The 18,786-nt window shown below is 38.0% G+C and overlaps 1 protein-coding gene across 1 annotated transcript; it reads left to right on the forward strand.

Annotated features, from left to right (window-relative positions):
* The first annotated feature begins 6,736 nt into the window (after positions 1-6,736).
* On the forward strand, positions 6,737-7,795 carry LOC116100736 (olfactory receptor 51I2). Its single transcript, XM_031384473.1, has one exon. It carries the CDS (start codon positions 6,813-6,815, stop codon positions 7,749-7,751), a length of 939 nt encoding a protein of 312 aa, XP_031240333.1. The 5' UTR covers positions 6,737-6,812; the 3' UTR covers positions 7,752-7,795.
* Positions 7,796-18,786: the final 10,991 nt, after the last annotated feature.

Here is an 18,786-nt window from a genome sequence, read left to right on the forward strand (position 1 = left end):
TAAGACCCTGCAAATACATACTTAGACACTCAATTATTACTAATATTAATAGTCTATACATTTGCAGAAACTCAAAGAACCAAGTAAATATTGAATTTTAATAAATGACACAAATGTTCACACTTTTAGGGGGAGGTACAATTATGTCACAACTTGGAAAGTTTCTAAAAGACAAGGTCAGTTCATAAGTGTTTAATAGGATGGGCACATGGGTAGATAGAAACCACTTACGACCATTTATTCATAGACAATAGACAGTGTTATGAACAAACAGCCATCAGTCTTTCTCAGACAGGTCAGGTTCTGAAGACAAAAGGAGAGTTCACTAAAACATAAATGCTAAAGTAGCTCCTGGAGAAATCTGGCTGAATTTAAAGAGAAGATCTGTGTATACAACAAAACTTCTAATCCTCAGAAGTTGATGACTTAGTTGGTAATATATCATGGTACTACAGTGAGTTAGTTACCAATTTGCACAGTGCTTATGAATATGAAAACCCATGGGAGATCATTTACCCTACAGTAATAATTTTACAATCAGAGTAAGATGAATTAACCATATTACTATTCTAACAAGGCAAGGCTTATATTCTCTACATAAGAAGTGCTCAATTGTTATATTTGGAATATTCTAGAGACTTGAATGAGCAATTTTTCAGATAAATTCAGTTGACAGGAAGCATTCAGAGATGCTATCTCGGTCTCAGGCTTACCTTGGCATGTCTCTTGCATAAATCACAGTGGTTTCGTTACTTCTGAGCTTAGACTGACCTTTCTTGGAATCTGATAACTCCACCTCACATCATTACACAGGAGTGGTATGTGACTATTGTAAATCTCCAGGATGCATCACCATCTGTTTTTCAATTCCTCAGTTCCTTTGAGACCCGCCTAAACAATTTCTCTACAAAATTCATTTTGAATCATTATACTCATTATATGGTAATTTATCTTGCAACTCCATCTTCAGGGTTAGTGTTTGTGATTTTAGATGTGAGCACTTCCAACTGTGTTCCCTTCTTGCGGGTCCATACCTGAGGTTATATGACACTAAGAACATTGTCAGGAAGGGCTTGTATGGCCGTATTCGTTTTATTCTGGGTTGTTATTCCAACAGTACTTCTCCACGTAAGCACAAGTGATAATACCAGAACCATTAGTTGGTTCCATGGTTCCACTTTGCAGCTTTCCAACATTACTTGAAACAAGTTACTATGTGTTCTTAAATTCCTCAGAATAAACCCGATAAACATCCTCTAAACCCCTTTGAAGAGTAAATCTCAGCCTCTCCTCTAAACTCAGGAGAACCCAAGTCCCCCTAGTTCATACCCTTTCCTGAAACTTCTGACTTTCAGATTCATGACACTCCTTCCAGACTGTCCTATTCAACATTTCTAAACTGCTCCTTTCCCTCACCTAGGCCTAGGAGTAGACGCCATTTCCTGAATTTGCTGCTTTCAATGATACTTTTGAATTTTGTTTTGTCTATCATACCATCTGACATATGGTTAATAACTCTGCAAATGGGTAATTTGGGTTCTTATATTTTGACTGGACCATAAGTGAACTCTGATTTTGTTGCTTTCTGGAATATTTCTCATATACATCTGAATCCATCCACCAATAAAACATGGTGTGCACTTAATGTGTGTTAACTGGAAATATAATTTGAAGTTGCTGCTTCTCAGGATTGAGTGAGAAGTGATTGAAGCATGCAGATTGGGTGTTCATGGAGCAGAAGCCTTGCATTTCATTGCTGAGGCACATCTTAGAGAGTGCTGCATGATTCTGGGTTGAATCCTCTTTAAATGAATACATGACCTTTACAAAGGGAAATTGGTGATTGGAATGGACCCACAAAAATAAATAACAATGGCATAATCACTAAAGTCAAATACTTGAATGAGAAAACAATTAAGCTTCTTTAAATATGAGGTCACCAAATAGCAGATCAACTATAAATATTGAATAGGTGAGGTACACACTTAGTTAACGATGGGGCTTCCCTCTTCACAAGAGAAGAAGCCAGAGATCAGTGTTAGCAAGCAAAGAACAGAAGAAAATCAAAGGCTGTGACTCTGAAAGCTGGGCAGTTGTGTGGCTACATCAGACCATAAACTCTTACTATTCATCAGAGGGTAACTTATCATCTAGATATGATCCCTGAAATTGAGACAACTGAATTTCAATTGAAGATTTAGGAAGAACTAACTCCTCTCAACACATTCAAAGAGATAAGAATTTTTAAAAAGACATTCTTTTTACTATGTCTAGGGTTTGCATATTACCTAGCACATAAATATGAGGTTCCTTAGATATTGAGCCAAACAGATTCTGCCCACAAATCTTCAGGTAATGTGCTATGTTGGGGTGAGAACATTAGCTGAGCTCATTTTCAGCTAAAAAGAAGAAAAAGAAAAAAAGAAAAAAAAAAGTGCATGCTTAATTGTACTGGCATTTACAGACCTCAGGAGACCAGAGGTCCCTGAAGAATTTCCAGGCTAAAAGTCAATATAAGTGTTCTCTCTCTTTGGGGATTAGGGTGAAATATAAAAGTAACAGGCATAAATTCACTTCAGCCAACAGAAGAACATGCTCTGAGTGTTTCTCATCTGCTTGTCTTCTGGTGAGTTCTAAAACTTCATGGGGTTAAGACAGTTGATCCCTGAAATCCTGCTCTGATAGAAAGTTTGAATTAGAGTAGATGAGAGTGAAGAGAACTAGGTATATGGTTTCCTGACAGCAGCATCCTAGAAGGATGAACAGAGATGGCAGAAATGTGAGGGGTTGGGAAATGGGTTTTTACTCTCGAGCTCTCACTCACTTATTTTGCAATCTCCCATACATAGCCAAATAGCTCACTTCATGTGGTCAACTTCTAAGCTTCCAAAGTCAAACTTTCTAAGGTTTAGCAACATTGCCACAAGTTCAGGTAGCAAAGGAGGACTCAGAACTCAGAACTATCCAGTATCCTTGGTCCTAAAAGCTTAAGCACCGGTAATTAAACTTTGCTTTTCCATTTTCCATTCTAAGTGGTAGAAATAATCTTCCCCAAAGAAGGCACACCAGTTAAATCATTCAGTATCATATGATCAGTTCTGAAACATACAAGAAGTAATATTATACTGACTAAACAAGTGATATTTAGGAAGATATATGTACATATATGTGTGTATGTATGTATATATGTATAGGTACATATTTGTATATACATGCATATAAAACAATGAAAATGTGATATGAATCTGAAAGAGAACAAGAGGGGACATATGGGAGTTGAAAGTAGAAAAAACATAGGAGAAATTATGTGATTATAATCTAAATTTCAAAGAAAAAACTAATTTATAACCTCACATAGTATGAAAAATCATTGTTGCTGAAATTTTCAATATGACATTTGAAAAAGATTGTTTTAAAAGTCCCTGGAACATTTAAAGGATAAGAGAAGTCATCTGGGCATAACTGCATCAGCCAGAAGCAGCAAGACATTTCTAACCTTTTCTCATTTGTGCTATAGGATGAAATCTATAGTCTGTAAACAAGCCTTCTTACAAACCAAATCTGCATATTTCTTGCTTCTTTCCAGACCCATGAAAATCTTCATAGATATTCATTACCTAATTCAATAATATTTTTAAGGCTGAAAAGGATTTGTGGAGTTCCTTAACAAGACAACCATATATTGGATACAGTGATTTTTTTTTCCAGAAGTAAATTTGGACCAGAGCTGGAGTTAAACCACCTGACCCTCTGCCAAAAGCACCCTTTTCCTACCACATTAGCTTTTACATCACTACAGTAACATAAATCGTCTAGATTCCAGAAGCAAAGGAAACTGTATTCGACTCTTGGCCATGCTTCCTTGCACGGCTGCTTGAGCCATTTATCCTCCTGTTCAAAGGCTCCTGGGAAACCTTTGCTCAGAGATGAAAACTGTATACCCCATTTTTTCCTTCTCTTACATCTTAATGATCCCTCAAGATCCTGAGTAGACAGACAATCCTGCAGATCTCTTTATAAACTATGTATCACTTATTCCCATGACCTATGACACCAGCATACATCATTAAGACTATTTCCATATCCATCAAGGATTAAATGTGCAATTAATCAAATACTTCTCTGCAAAATACCTTGCACATAGCATAGCCAACACAAAAATGTACTTTTTTTTAAACTTTGTCTACGTTTCCTTATTCACTGATAACCAGGAAGCTTCCAATCTCGGCACCACCAATTAAGGAAAGAGTGTAATCGTGGATCTGTCAGGTATGATTTCTTCCCAAAATTCTAAAACTTGAGTTCTGAGACTTAGAATGACTTTGGTCCTGCCCTCATACAGATTCATGCTTTAAGACTTTCTTCTTCTCTCTGTTCCTTTTGTAACAGTTCAATTCTCTTCTTTGTTTTCCAATTTTGTTCTATGTAGCTCTACAAAGAATTGGATTTGGCATAGTGGCACTCACATTTAGTCTAAGATTAGAGGATGAGACAGAGGCATCACAAGTACAAGGACAGCATGGGCTACAAAACCTAAATGTAAAAGTAATAAGATGAAAAACACAAAAATCAATTCTGGGTGACCAGTTCTGAATCTCAAAGACTCAGTCCTTAAGGGACAAGGGCACTCAGTTGCTAAATACTGAAAACAGAAAATCATTGTTAGCACAGTGGGGTGGCCACTCATGCTGGGAACCATAGTGCACCAAAGTTCTTAGTATTCTCCAGAGTCAAGAAAGGCTTCTTAAAGAGGCATATACACTATCTCACTGACAAGTATTAATACCTAGGCTCCCTGGTTCTCCTCCTCCTCCTCCTCCTCCTCCTCCTCCTCCTCTTCCTCTTCCCTCACTAGATGGAACTTGCAAAGCATAGCCTGACCTTATTTATTTGGAAACTAGAGAAGGAAGAAAACACGAGAATGGTATTTGTTTCTGTCAGGGCACTAGGCATGCTTCAACACTACTGACCTCATGCCTAAACCCTTCTCCTTAAATCACTCTGAATCAATACCTTTTGTGTGACAAACATTCTGAGATTTTGGAGAAAGGAACAAAAGTCTGTGTTTTGCATGAATTTCTGGAGTTCTCCAAAAGGAAGACGCCCTTAAAGCCAAAGTCAAAACTTCTCAGCCATATGAGAAGTCTTCTAGCATTCTCTATCCTTTTCCATCATTGGGATAATGAACATGTCAAAAGCATTGATATAAGATAACACACAGTATAACATCCCTCACAGAGGGATGGCTATAGTATAACATGTAAGTAGTGCTGTTAAAACATCTGGGAGAAAATAACCTATATCCATGTAGTTATAAATGTGAATAAACATATCAATACTCATATGTGTTTGCATATGTAAATGCTGCCTATACATCATGTAAATATAGAACATTAACATAACATGATGTGTGTACTTCTATGTTATAGTGGAGGAGGAATTTGGGGTTATATTGTATCACAAGGTTAAGATTGTGAGCAAGAAAGTAGGAATGGTTGTTTCATTAGAGATGTATGGAGTCAGGCTCAGTCTAATGTGCAAAGACATAAATGTGTCTTTTGAACAGCAGAGATTTGAGGAGTGTTTGAGACTTTATGAAGGTATAAAAGTTCCTTTTTGGCACAATAGTATCCTATACTCTGAAAAATAGTATACCTATTGGATATTTAGAATTTATAATTTTTCCAAAATAGTACTTACTTTAAGTCTCTGTACAAGTCTCTGTATGGAAAATTTTCTTACTTTTTGTCATTGCCCTATTTTTCTCTACATCATATCAAACTTTATTAATTATACTTAAATTTCTGCATATTTCATATATCTTATACAAGTAAAAAGTTAATAGTTGCCTTCCAAGGTATGGTGCTTTGAATATGCTTGGCCCAGGTGTGGCAGTATTTGGAAGTGTGGCCTTGTTGGACTAGGTGTGGCCTTGTTGAAGGAAGTGTGTCACTGTGGTTGGTAGGTTTTGAAGCTCCACCCAATTCAAAAGAGTCAGTCTTCTCCTGACACAAAGTGTGTACTATTTTGATTTTTTAAAAAAAAGCATTTTGTTGTTTTTCTTCATTCTGTCCAATGAAAACTGATGTTCAACTACCTCAATCTTTATTGTTCGTTCCCCTTTCTTCCCAAGTATTCACCAGGATAAACAGAGTTGGCTCAGCCATTAAGAACACTTGCTGCTTTTGTAAGAACCTTGCTTTGGTTCCCAGCACCTACATGGCAGCTCACAACCATCTGTAACTCCTTCCACGGTATGCAAACAAACATACACATATAAATAAAATACATAAACCTCTAAAATTGTCAAAAAAAAAACCCTACTCTTTGGGGAATTGTCTGCATACTTAATGAAATATCTGAATTAAACTGTTTTCAAGGAAATATTTAAGTACTTCCAAGAGTTATTGGTGATTCCAACAACTGCTTCCCTTCTGCAGCAATGAACCTTTTGAATTACTGTTTACATATTTCTTCTGAATGATACGTATAAAATTTATAAAAATGTGAATAACATTGTAGAAACATGTGTCTCGTGGCTAACTGCTATTTCTGAAGTTTTATCCAATGTCATTCTACATCATGAAACAGGGAAACATCCTACTCTGTAGCCAATGATCATAAAATATGAAGGCAGTGTGCCCACACTATTCCCAAACAAATGGTTTCATGAGTGCACCAGCTTGTAATTGTAAACACTGCCTCACTGTATCTGCTAATTCTGAGTTTCTTGTCCTTCAGTAAGCACAGATCTTGAAAATTCTCCAAGCAAGAAGATCTGGCCCCAAGACACATCCTGGGTTCCCCCTGTGATGGCGCTGTTCAATGTCACTCGCCCTGCCTCCTTTCTCCTGACTGGTATTCCTGGTCTGGAGAGCCTCCACCCTTGGCTAGCAGGACCCCTTTGTGTGATGTATGCTGTGGCCCTTGGGGCAAATACTGTGATCCTGCAGGCTGTGCAAGTGGAACCCAGCCTCCATGCTCCCATGTACTACTTCCTGTCCATGTTGTCTTTCAGTGATGTGGCCATGTCCATGGCCACACTGCCCACTGTGCTCAGAACCTTCTGCTTTGATGCCCGCAGCATTGCTTTTGAGGCCTGTCTAGTCCAGATGTTCCTCATTCATTCTTTCTCGATGATGGAATCAGGGATTCTGCTGGCTATGAGTTTTGACCGCTATGTAGCCATATGCGATCCCTTGCATTATGCCACTGTTCTCACCAATGAATTCATTGCTGGGATGGGGTTAGCTGTGACTGCTCGAAGCTTCATCACCCTTTTCCCTCTGCCCTTCCTCATCAAGAGACTACCTATCTGCAGATCCAATGTTCTTTCCCACTCCTATTGCCTGCACCCAGACATGATGAAGCTTGCCTGTGCTGACATCACCATCAACAGTATCTATGGGCTCTTTGTTCTTGTGTCTACCTTTGGCATGGACCTGCTTTTTATTTTCCTTTCCTATGTGCTCATTCTGCGTTCTGTTATGGCCATTGCTTCTCATGAGGAACGCCTTAAAGCTCTCAACACATGTGTGTCACATATCTTGGCCGTACTTGCATTTTATGTGCCAATGATAGGGGTCTCTACAGTCCACCGCTTTGGGAAGCATGCCCCACGATACATACATGTCCTCATGTCCAATGTCTATCTCTTTGTGCCTCCTGTGCTCAACCCTCTCATTTACAGTGCCAAGACAAAGGAGATTCGCCGTGCCATATTCCACATGTTTCGTCGTATCAAACTGTGACTTCCACATTTTTTTAGGTTCTTATGATTATACTGCCTATGGGTTCTCATAATGATTTCATCATTATGATTAGTTTTCAGCATTAGCATTATCAGTATCATAAGTATACAGTGGATACGTACTTAGAGGACACACTATGAGACTAGAAAAAATGAATGCACAAAACTTAAAACATAAAATAAGGGGAAATAAATCAATAAGGCATTCAAGTAACATCTTTGTCATTGGCAGAAAGGTAAATGTTGGCGAAAGCTGATTAGCTATGTAACATTTTACAGTTAACAAGCTAGGAATTGTTTTTATAAAATAACAATTTTTCCTGTGACAATTGATTTTACTGAGTCATCAAATGTGCCATGTTGTATTCTAAAATCTTTATATGTATTGACTGATTTAATGTTCATATTAATCACATGAGGCATGGAGAATGAATTGTACAACATTATGTAGATATTTGAGATTAAATTCATGTTTGTTTTCCATCCTAATGCAATGTCTATATGAATACCATTTCATTGTCTGTATGAAAACCATTTTATTGTCTAATCTGCATTGCATACAATCACCACTGCTGTCTGGGCTTCTCCTACACTACTGCTCTAAGTGATCACAGGTTGTCTTAACTTCAAGGATGAACTCCGATAGTTTCAGAACTCACTTGAATGAACAAAGATGACCTGAGAAAACTGGCAGCTGCTGACACTGAGAACGTTCTACATCTTTTCTGTCTATAGTGTTTATCTCTTTCCAAGAAGGACAGGACTCACATGTCTAAATGTCATAGACATCTAAATCACAGACCTTTCTATAGGGTGGGCAATGGGCCAGAGGTCTGGTTTCTCTTTTCTTTCCTTCTTGGGATAATAATATTTTTTTGATACAACTCCATGCTAAGAGATGTCAGAAATTATTTTCTAAGATTGTTAGTTAGCTAAAAAATTTCCTGCCACATAAAACATTCACAATTTAAAATTAGACAATTAAAAATTCTTTCTGACCTTCTTTTACAATGATTTTGCCTTATGTGTCATTTCTTTGATGGCAGAGTGCTAACATACAGTGGGAAATTCCTTAGCCTAATTTTGATGAGCTCAGACTAAGTTTTTGCTTATTTATAGCTGAAAACTTTAAGTGGGGATGACTATGGAATCTATCTTGTTAGGGAAACTGAGCTAGAGACCCAGAGCAGCAGAGGTCACCACTGATACAACATTTTCCTTTGTATGCAAAACTCTACTGGGTAAATGTCAAAGACGAATGTTGGGTAAAAAGGTAAGGAGTATTGTGAATGTTGATCATGTTAGTATTTGTGAGCAAGATCTCAAAATACACCCATGAGGTCAATAGAAGACACATATGTTTACTGGTCTACTAAGTTAGTTTTTTAGAGGATGGTCAAATAACATTATATCAAAATTATTTCAAAGAGAAAATAAATAGGAATGTTTAATCTACAGTCAAATGTAACTGTCCATTTAAAAATAGCATTTGTGAGTCATATAAGAAACTCTTACTTTGCTTTAGGATACAAATAATAATTTTAAGGGCATAGATTTTATTTTTTAAATAAAGATATTGATGAAAAGAAAAATGTTAAAGGAATTACTAAATAAAAGTTAAGAAAGACACTCCCTGGTGGCAAACCTGCCATAGACAACCCCAGCTGGGTATGTGGGTCCCTGGGATATGGGTTCTCGAGGCCAGATGGGTAAGGAAACAAACACAGAGGCAGTTTGAATCTGAGTGTATTTTGCAGCTCTCAAGCAGGGGATTTTATACATTAAAACCCAAACATTACATCTCTTAGGAACTGTTTCCAGTGAAATAATCACAAAATACCAACAAAAATCATTTGGCACAGTAAAGCACAAAAATATCTCTTAGAAACTGTATCCCATGAAACAATTAAAACAGAACAAGTAACATCATAATTAATATAAGTCAAAATATAACAAAATTCTAAAAAGATGTATTCAGTGGGGGCGGTCATCCAGGCTAGTAGCATATTTCCAGGAGCAGGTTAATAAATCTTTATGGTCAATGCTCTCAACCACTGAGCTCTCAAACCCCATATGGGCAATTACTATTCAACATCTAATGCCTGATTTTTTTATAAATCTTCAACGCATAAATTTTAAGAATTATAAATTTTAATTCTTTCTAATTAAAGCTTTCTTTTACCATATACCAAAACCCACCTCCGATGACACACATGTAGCCATATGAAATTTTACTGTTGGGAAAGTTTCTATCTATCATAATAGTTTTGTAAATTATTTAAAAAGTATAGCATTGGTTTCCCCAGAGATAAGGTCATGGTTAGTGACCCCATCACAAGGGATTGTTTCTTACCCATTATTCTCATTTACAATCTTGTCCTAGGCTACCAGAAACGTGTAAGTAAGAAAAGGAACAAGAGAAAACAAAGCAGATAGATTGCCATGAGAAATACGGCTCAAATTTTTTTTCTCCAGTGAAGAGTTCCACAACTGGTTCCAGGGGGCCTCCCCCTTTTGAGGTCAACCGCCTCAATTGGTGGAACTTGTCACAGAGATCCTACTGGTGGAAGTGTGGCACAAACCGAAGACAGGGAGGGGCCTGCAGTGACTTGAAGTGGCAGGGTGAGTTGGTACCTAGGGGGAACCTTCCCATTCTCAGAGGTGAAAGAGAGGAGGGATAGGGGAGGGGTTATTTCAGGGGGGACTGAGACGAGAGGTGGGCTTCAATCAGGATGTAAAGTGAATTAATTAATTAATTGAAATTTTAAATTAATGTTATAAATATACACACTACATGTGTACTATGTATATATATGTATATATATACACATACTTAAGTGAATGTGTTACCTTTCTATAGCTATGAGCAAAATACTTAAGAAAAAAGGAGAGAGAAAACAAGGAACAGGAGACTAGGAGGCTCCTCAAATGGCCTTCGGCTCTGCCACTTTCTCCCTTTCCTTACCCTCTATAAAATATAAGTTCTAATGCTTTTCAGAAACACAGGGAAAAGGCTGGAGTTTTGTTTTACTTGTTTTGGCTGCACATACAGTAATTTTTATAGCCATAGGTAGGCTAACCCTGCAACTATAACCCTAGGCAGACCTAAGCCAACCACCACTGGGTTTTATTGTTGTTGTTTTCTTACAATGTTTCCTTTAAACTCAACAGTTTTTTCATATTGAAATAACAAAATACCTAGGTTGGCCCCAGGAAAAATATTTAAGATTTATTTATTTATTTTATGTATGTGAGTACACTGTAGCTGTACAGATGGTTGTGAGCCTTCATGTGGTTGTTGGGAATTGAATTTTTAGGACCTCTGCTCACTCCAGTCAACCCTGCTCACTCTGGTCAGCCCCACTTGCTCAGTCCATGCTTACTCCGGCCCAAAGATTTATTTATTATTATACATAAATATACTATAGCTGTCTTCAGACACACCAGAAGAGGGTGTCAGATCTCATTACAGGTGGTTGTGAAACACCATGTGGTTGCTGGGATTTGAACTCAGGACCTTTGGAAGAACAATCAGTGCTACCTGCTGAGCCATCTCACCAGCCCGGAAAAATATTTAAAAGACAATTCCTTTACTCCTTTTTTTTAACTCCCCCTAGACCTAGGTATAATTTAAGAAAATGAAGTATCCAAACTAAGATAAACTAAGATAAACTATATAAACTAAGATAAAGTTTATATAGTTTCTATAGTTTATAGAAAGTATGCGTGAGTATGGAAGGTCATACATCTGCGCTGCCTGTCCTGGATACATGGCTCATCCTGCATGGCAAGAATTGATCTGAGAACAGAAGCTGGGAGGAACAATTCCAATAGCACAGAAGACTTTGTCCCTTGCCGTGTGGTTACGGACTCCATTATCTTTAAGGGGTTGACACTGTAAGTTTGACCATGCTCCAATGAGTATAAGGGCAACACAAATTAGATTTTTTTTTTCATCTTTTGCTTTCTGGGAGCCCACAAGAGTTAGGAGTGGACGTGGGAAGATGGTGAAGTAAACATGATCGGGATGCATTATGTGGAATTTCCAAATGTTCAATAAAAACATTATGTTAAAAAGACTCATAAGATACCAATGACAAATGAAATCTAATTTAGAACATAAGGAACCTGCCAGTCACATTGTAGGGAGTTCCATAGGAGCTCAAGAAGGAGAGATTCTTCTGAAATAGTCTTCAGAAGAAAAGAGCACCCATGCCCCCAGCAGTGCCTGGCCAGTGGCTTAATTTTCTATATACCCTGAAGCAAATTCAATGACATGATTTGAAATCTGACCAGCTCTTCTAAGACCACAACTTCTTGGCCACAGAGGCAGTTCTGCTGGCCTGGAAATGGTTTTCACCTAACATGGCTTTATAAAATACACAAAGCAGGGCACAATGAATTCATCTTCAGAGTTAGGCGATGTATCCCCAAGGGGACTTCCTCATCAAGCAGGATTCACTTGGCTAAACAAAATGTGTGTGGTAGGTTTACACAATGGAGTATTACTCAGATGTTAAAAGCAATGTCATCATGAAATTTGCAGGCAAATGGATGGAACTAGATATAATTACCCTTAGTGAGGTAACCTAGACCCAGAAAGACAAACATGGCATGTACTCACTTATAAAATCATATTATCTGTAAAAGTCAACCATAAATTCACACCCGAAAAGTCAATGAATTTAAAAGGACAAAAATATACATTTCAAAGACAACAAATGCAATGATCAGGACAATCTATTGTACAGTTTGTCAAAGTGAACAGAAGACAGCAGAAAATAATCTATCTTTAAATAAATCAGCAAAAACACTCCTAAGTAATAAGATCACTGAAGAATAAGTAGTTTCAGATCAAGCTCTAAGATAGAACTAAAGAGATGTGGGTGACAAAATGGAAAATAAATGAAAACTCTTCTCAGATAAGACTATGTGGGCATCAGTAATTCAAGATTAAACTTCTTTTTTTATTTATTATATTGATTTAAGTTTTATTGCATTATTATGAGAAAGGATACAGAATTTCAATTTCTCTGAATTTGTTAACATATTTTAAGTAAATAGAATTATATCAGATTCTTATTTTCCTTTTGTACCCCAACTCCTCCCAGAGACCTCCTTCAATACCTTTCTTTTTTTTAGTTTGTCAAATTCTTTAAAATTTATAAAATATTTAACAATAAAAATTAGTGTTATAAAAATTGATCTAAAACAACAATCAATTGAACAGTCTAGTGCAGATGCTTGTCTACAGCAATACTGAAAATGCATATATTTGTCTCAATATAAATTTGAAATAACTCCAAATATATTAACTGTATATTTTAAAATAATGTCACTACTAGTATTTTTAAATGAACATAAATAGATAAAAATCTTTTTGTTTCTTTGTTTTGTTATTTTTTTTTTTTAGTAGAGCTTAAAATCCTGGCTCTTACTGTGGTACAAGCCCAAAATAAGAACAATCTTTAGACACTGGAGTTCATTGTAAAAAGTTGTACTTCCATGACCCTCACATTACCAAAGGATTTTACCTCCATCATAGCTAAGCTGAGAGTTGACAGTTCTGCTGCGCCACGGAATGAATTGTAGGCACGATTTTGGATATAGATTTCCTGCTATGGTCAAAGCTATTTGACTTGAGTGATTGTCATCATTCACAGTCCACAGAGAATGTTATATTCATTTAAGAAATGTGTGTATTAAGATGATCTATCCATGAAGTCATTCACCAACTATTTCAATGAACAGTGGTTCTGCTTGGAGGGTGGCACAGACATTAGGTGAGGGTAAGAATCTGATTCATTGGCTGTGGTAATTTTGAAAGGCATTCACCTCAGAGAAAGAGAAACTTATAAAGTCCTCTTCTTCAAAATTGATACAATAGTTACAAACATCGAGCAAAGCATTCAGTCTCACTCTTAGTTGTTCTCTTACAAGCCAACTCCCAAGTTAGCTATCAATGTTTCTTTTGGCTGTATAAACTTTTGAAATATGTAAGCTGTTCTGAAAAATCATAGTATAGTGTGAAAATATCAAATAAACAATGCTACTAATAGAGAGGCTGAGATAGGAGAAGCCTGATTTCAAGACCATTATGTTGAACCCAGCAATACACAATCATGTACAAACAAGCAGAAAATGTATAGGGATTGTACAATATTGGACCTATTTCTCCAATTACCAAATTAGAGAGACCACTGGATGACAGCCAACAAATTTCTAATTCCTCATATTTTTGGATTTCAATTGATTAGGATATGTTGGTAGTATTAATTTTCAAACTAAGGCATTAAGAAAAAGTAATTGCTACTTCCTGTTATCTTTGTTGTTAGAGGTGGAATTAGGTTTGTGTGGGTTTGTTGAAAATTACTTTCTTGCTTCTTCTAGAGTGTAGTTTTACCCCTAATGTTGGTGTTTTCCATCTATTATCCTTTGTAGGGCTGGATTTGTGGAAAGATTTTGTGTAAATTTGGTTTTGTCATGGAATATCTTGTTTTCTCCATCTATGGTAATTAAGAGTTTTGCTGGGTATAGTAGCCTGGGCTGGCATTTGTGTTCTCTTAGAGTCTGTATGACATCTTCCCAGGATCTTTTAGCTTTCATGGTCTCTGGTGAGAAGTCTGGTGTAATTCTGATAGGCTTGCCTTTATATGTTACTTGACCATTTTCCTTTACTGCTTTTAAAATTCTTTCTTTCTTTAATGCATTTAGTATTTTGATTATTATGTGACAGGAGGAATTTCTCTTCTGGTCCAGTCTATTTGGAGTTCTGTAGGCTTCTTGTATGTTCATGGGCATCTCTTTCTTTAGGTTAGGGAAGTTTTCTTCTATAATTTTGTTCAAGATACTTACTGGTCCTTTAAGTTGGGAGTCTTCACTCTCTTCTATACCTATTATCCTTAGGTTTGGTCTTCTCATTGTGTCCTGGATTTCCTGGATATTTTGGGTTAGGTTCTTTTTGTTTTTTGCATTTTCTTTGACTGTTGTGTCAATGTTTTCTATGGTGTCTTCCACCCCTGATATTCTCTCTTCTATCTCTTGTATTCTGTTGGTGATGCTTACATCTATGACTCCTGGTCTCTTTCCTAGGTTTTCTAACTCCAGGATTGTCTCCTTTTGTGATTTCTTAATTGTTTCTACTTCCATTTTTAGATCCTGGATGGTTTTATTCATTTCCTTCACCTGTTTTATTGTTTTCCTGTAGTTCTTGAAGGAATTTTTGTGTTTCCTCTTGAAGGGCTTCTAGCTGTTTACCTGTGTTCTCCTATATTTCTTTGAGGGAGTTATTTATGTCCATCTTAAAGTCCTGTATCATCATCACGAGAAGAGATTTTAGATCTGAATCTTGCTTTTCTGGTGTGATGGTGTGTGCAGGACTTGCTATGGTGGGAGAATTGGGTTCTGATGATGCCAAGTAACCTTCGTTTCTGTTGCTTATGTTCTTATGCTTGCCTCCAGCCATCTAGTTATCTCTAGTGCTACCTGCTGTTATCATCAGGGCCTCCAAAGCCATGATGTCACATGGGTGGGTCTCGAAGACCTGTTGTCAGGGCAACAGCCGCCATATTCTCAGCATCCATTGGGCTCACCTCCTACCTTTACCTGCAGCCACTACGTCAGAACCCATATATATATATATATATATATATATATATATATATATATATATATATATACATACATGGGGAACGTTTCTCTCATGCTCTCCGTCTCTCCATCCCTCTTCTCTCTCTGCTACTGCCCCCTCTCTCCCTCTCAATTAAACCTCTTACACATGCAACTGTTTAGGCCTAGTGTGTGGTATGTCCTTGTGAGAGCTGCACATCACCTGCCCTGGCTAAATCTGACTGGGGCCTGTCCTGTCTATGATCCAGGTTGTGTCAGAACTCCTCAGAGTCAAGCTGTCTTTGGGATTCTGGGATCCTGTGATCCTGGGCACATTAGAGCACCCAGGAGTGGAGTTTCCTCTGGGTGTTGTGGGACTGGCTGCAAAATTTGCGCCGTCCAAGATCTCCTCAGAGCACCAGCCCAGACAGACTCTGCTCCTCTGATCCTGGACGTGTTGGAGGGCCTGGGAGTAGAGATTCCTCTGGGTGTTGTGCAGAATTTGTGTCCAAGGTCTGCTCAGGGCACCAGCCTAGACAGCCCAGAAGGAACCTGGGCCACTAGGCTGGTGGAGTTCCTATGTACTTGAGTCCTGCTGGTACCAGTTACTCCTTGTGTTGGAACAGATGTTGTGTCCTCCTCACCTTTGCTCCTCTGATCCGGGGCATGTTGGATCACCTGGGAGTGGAGCTTCCTCTAGATGTTGTGGTTCTGGCTCTGCTCCTCTGATCCTGGTCTTGTTAGAGTGTCTGGGAATGGAGCTTCCTCTGGGTGTTGTGTGGAATTTGTGCCCAAGGTCTGCTCAGGACACCAGCCCAAGCAGACGGGCAAGATTAAACTTCTTAAACAATTTTTTTGGGAGGGGGGGTTCGAAACAGGGTTTCTCTGTATAGTCCTGGCTGTCCTGGAGCTCACTCTGTAGACCAGGCTGGCCTTAAACTCAGAGATCCACCTACAGAACAAAAGAGTATGTTGGTCTAAGGATATATCTCATTGACAGAGTGCTTGCCTAGCATGCATGAGGTCCTGGTCCTGGATTTAATCCCCAGTACCACCTCAGGGAGAGGAAAGTATCTTTTTCCTCTCTTGGACAGAAACAGGATAGAGCATTTCTTAATAATAGTTTACGAATTATGTTAAGAAAAACTAGACAGGCCCATTCCACAAGAGTCAAACGAATTCTTTCCATAACACTGTCACTCACATTATTAAAACATTATCAATTATTTGGGTCAGTTTCATGTTTAAACTGTTTTAACTGATCACCTACACAGAATTATTGGTCCTAAGTTATAAATGATTTGAATCATCATGATTGTATTTCCTTATGAGAATTGGGGCAGCTGCTCTGACAGGGATGTGTGTAGCTGTCCAGCAGCCATGGATGAACTTGCTTACCTGACAGGGAGGCTGGAAATGAAAAATGACAAGGCGTGAGAAAAGGATGAAGCCAAGACAAAAATTTCTGATCAAGACTCAAAGCTTAATAGTTAGCACTACATTTGTATAAGGAGAGCCCACAGAACCATCTGTTGGAAACCAAAAGCACTCCTAGCTCAAACCCGCTGATGATCTCAGCTCTGGTGGAGACACCCAGGGCCAAGAGGCCTGGGAACCAAACACCTTTTTCCCTGGGAGAGTGACAAGCAGGCACTTCCCTTCCCAGGAAAAAGTTTTACAGCTACCTTCCCCTCTGAGAATCAAGCAGCTTCTCTTGAGGAAATGTTTACTTTGCCCTGCTGGAAGATGCTTGGATTCAATGTCCCAGAGACAGCTTCCCGAGATAAGACTGCAAGACATCTCAGGACCCCTTATCAGACACCCATCCAGATGTCCCCTTTCTCATCCTTTGTTCCCCTCACCCCCTCCTCATTTTTTTCTTTCTGTAATGCATAAATACTGACCACTGGCTACCATTAAACGAGGCTTTGACAAAAGATTTGCAAGGCCTTCGTCTCCTTTTCTCGCTCATTCTATTCCAGGTCTAGTTCCCCTCGAAACCCACGGAATAACTAGATCCCGCTGGTCCAGGATACCCATCCTTTATTTCAGCTGAATTATGTTGCTGTGTTTCAGCTGGATTACTTGCAAAGCAAGCTCATCAGGCAGTCTACTCTTGTAGGAAATTGACTCCACCTGGGTGGTTAAGGTCCAAATGTGGCAAGCACTTAAGATCTATTTAGCCTGCTCAAGGCTCGGGGAAGGGCACAGATGTGGTGGGAATAAGTGAGACACTTGAAATCTTCCATTCTGTGTGATGGTAAGTAGTAAGTAGGTCACATCTCACAGCTTCTTAACAAGGAATAGCCGCGCAGGCCCTACTATAAGGAAAGAATTAGTAATAGCGTGCACTGCCTTTTATATCACTGATACCCTGACATAGCTTAAGAATGTAGTATTAAACAAAAAAGTGAAAATCATTATCACCTTACCAAAGAAACAAAATACAGAATGAAGGCAAATGAGCTTGATATGTATCCCAGAGATCCCACTCTGATTTTGAAGCAAATTTTAACCCAAAGACATCTACATACAACTTCCAAGACTATTTATATTAGAAATATTCAGAGCAGATGAGGCCAGTGTGGCCTACCTTGTCAAAGATAAATATCCACTTAATGAAAAGTTCCACTGTTAGAATGCCTCAACTGATCATATCATTCCCCTGCTGCTGGAAGTCCCTAAGAAGTGGTGGTTGCTTAACAGACTCACCATCTGCATTTAGAGGCAAATGGAACACTGAATGTCCTTTCAAATCTAATACTTTACAGTTATTTATAGAAAAGCAAGTCTAATTATACTACCGCTTAAAATTCTACAGTTAAGATAACCTCATTATCTTTAAATACTGAGAACACAAAGGGCCCTTCAAACTACTTGTGTCAAGTACCCACTTCCTACTTTAACATTCACTAGCTGTGCTCTTAAAATCTCTATGACAGAAGCAGAAATTTTCCCCATGCCTTTTGGCAATAGAGTCAAAAGTTTAAGTTTCAGGTCTGTAAAATGTCATGAAGTCTGTGGTTTTTAAAGCTAAATTATTCAGTATCTTGAATTATTATTGCACTCATGTTGCCTGGAAATATATCTAGAACAGAAGGAAGGTAAGTAGGTCTACAAGCATTTGCTTTCCTTATTAGATAAGCAAGCTCAGATAATGGAAATGCAAACTGCAATTTAAATAAATCTATATATGTGTGACAGTGTATCAACTTCTTATAGAATGAAATTCAATGGCCAATACTACAAATCCATAAAGAATCAGAAAGAGTACTGTATACAAAGCTCTTACAATTGACCCATTCTACTTTGAGATCAAAACAGTAATTCTTCAAGATTTAAGAAAAAATAGATTTTAAGAAAGAAACTTTTAAATCACTGAATGCATCATTTCTGTCATTAAGAGAAATAGCATGCTTTTTTCTGCA

Source organism: Mastomys coucha, unplaced genomic scaffold, assembly GCF_008632895.1.
Source record: "Mastomys coucha isolate ucsf_1 unplaced genomic scaffold, UCSF_Mcou_1 pScaffold21, whole genome shotgun sequence".
Lineage (NCBI taxonomy): Eukaryota > Metazoa > Chordata > Mammalia > Rodentia > Muridae > Mastomys > Mastomys coucha.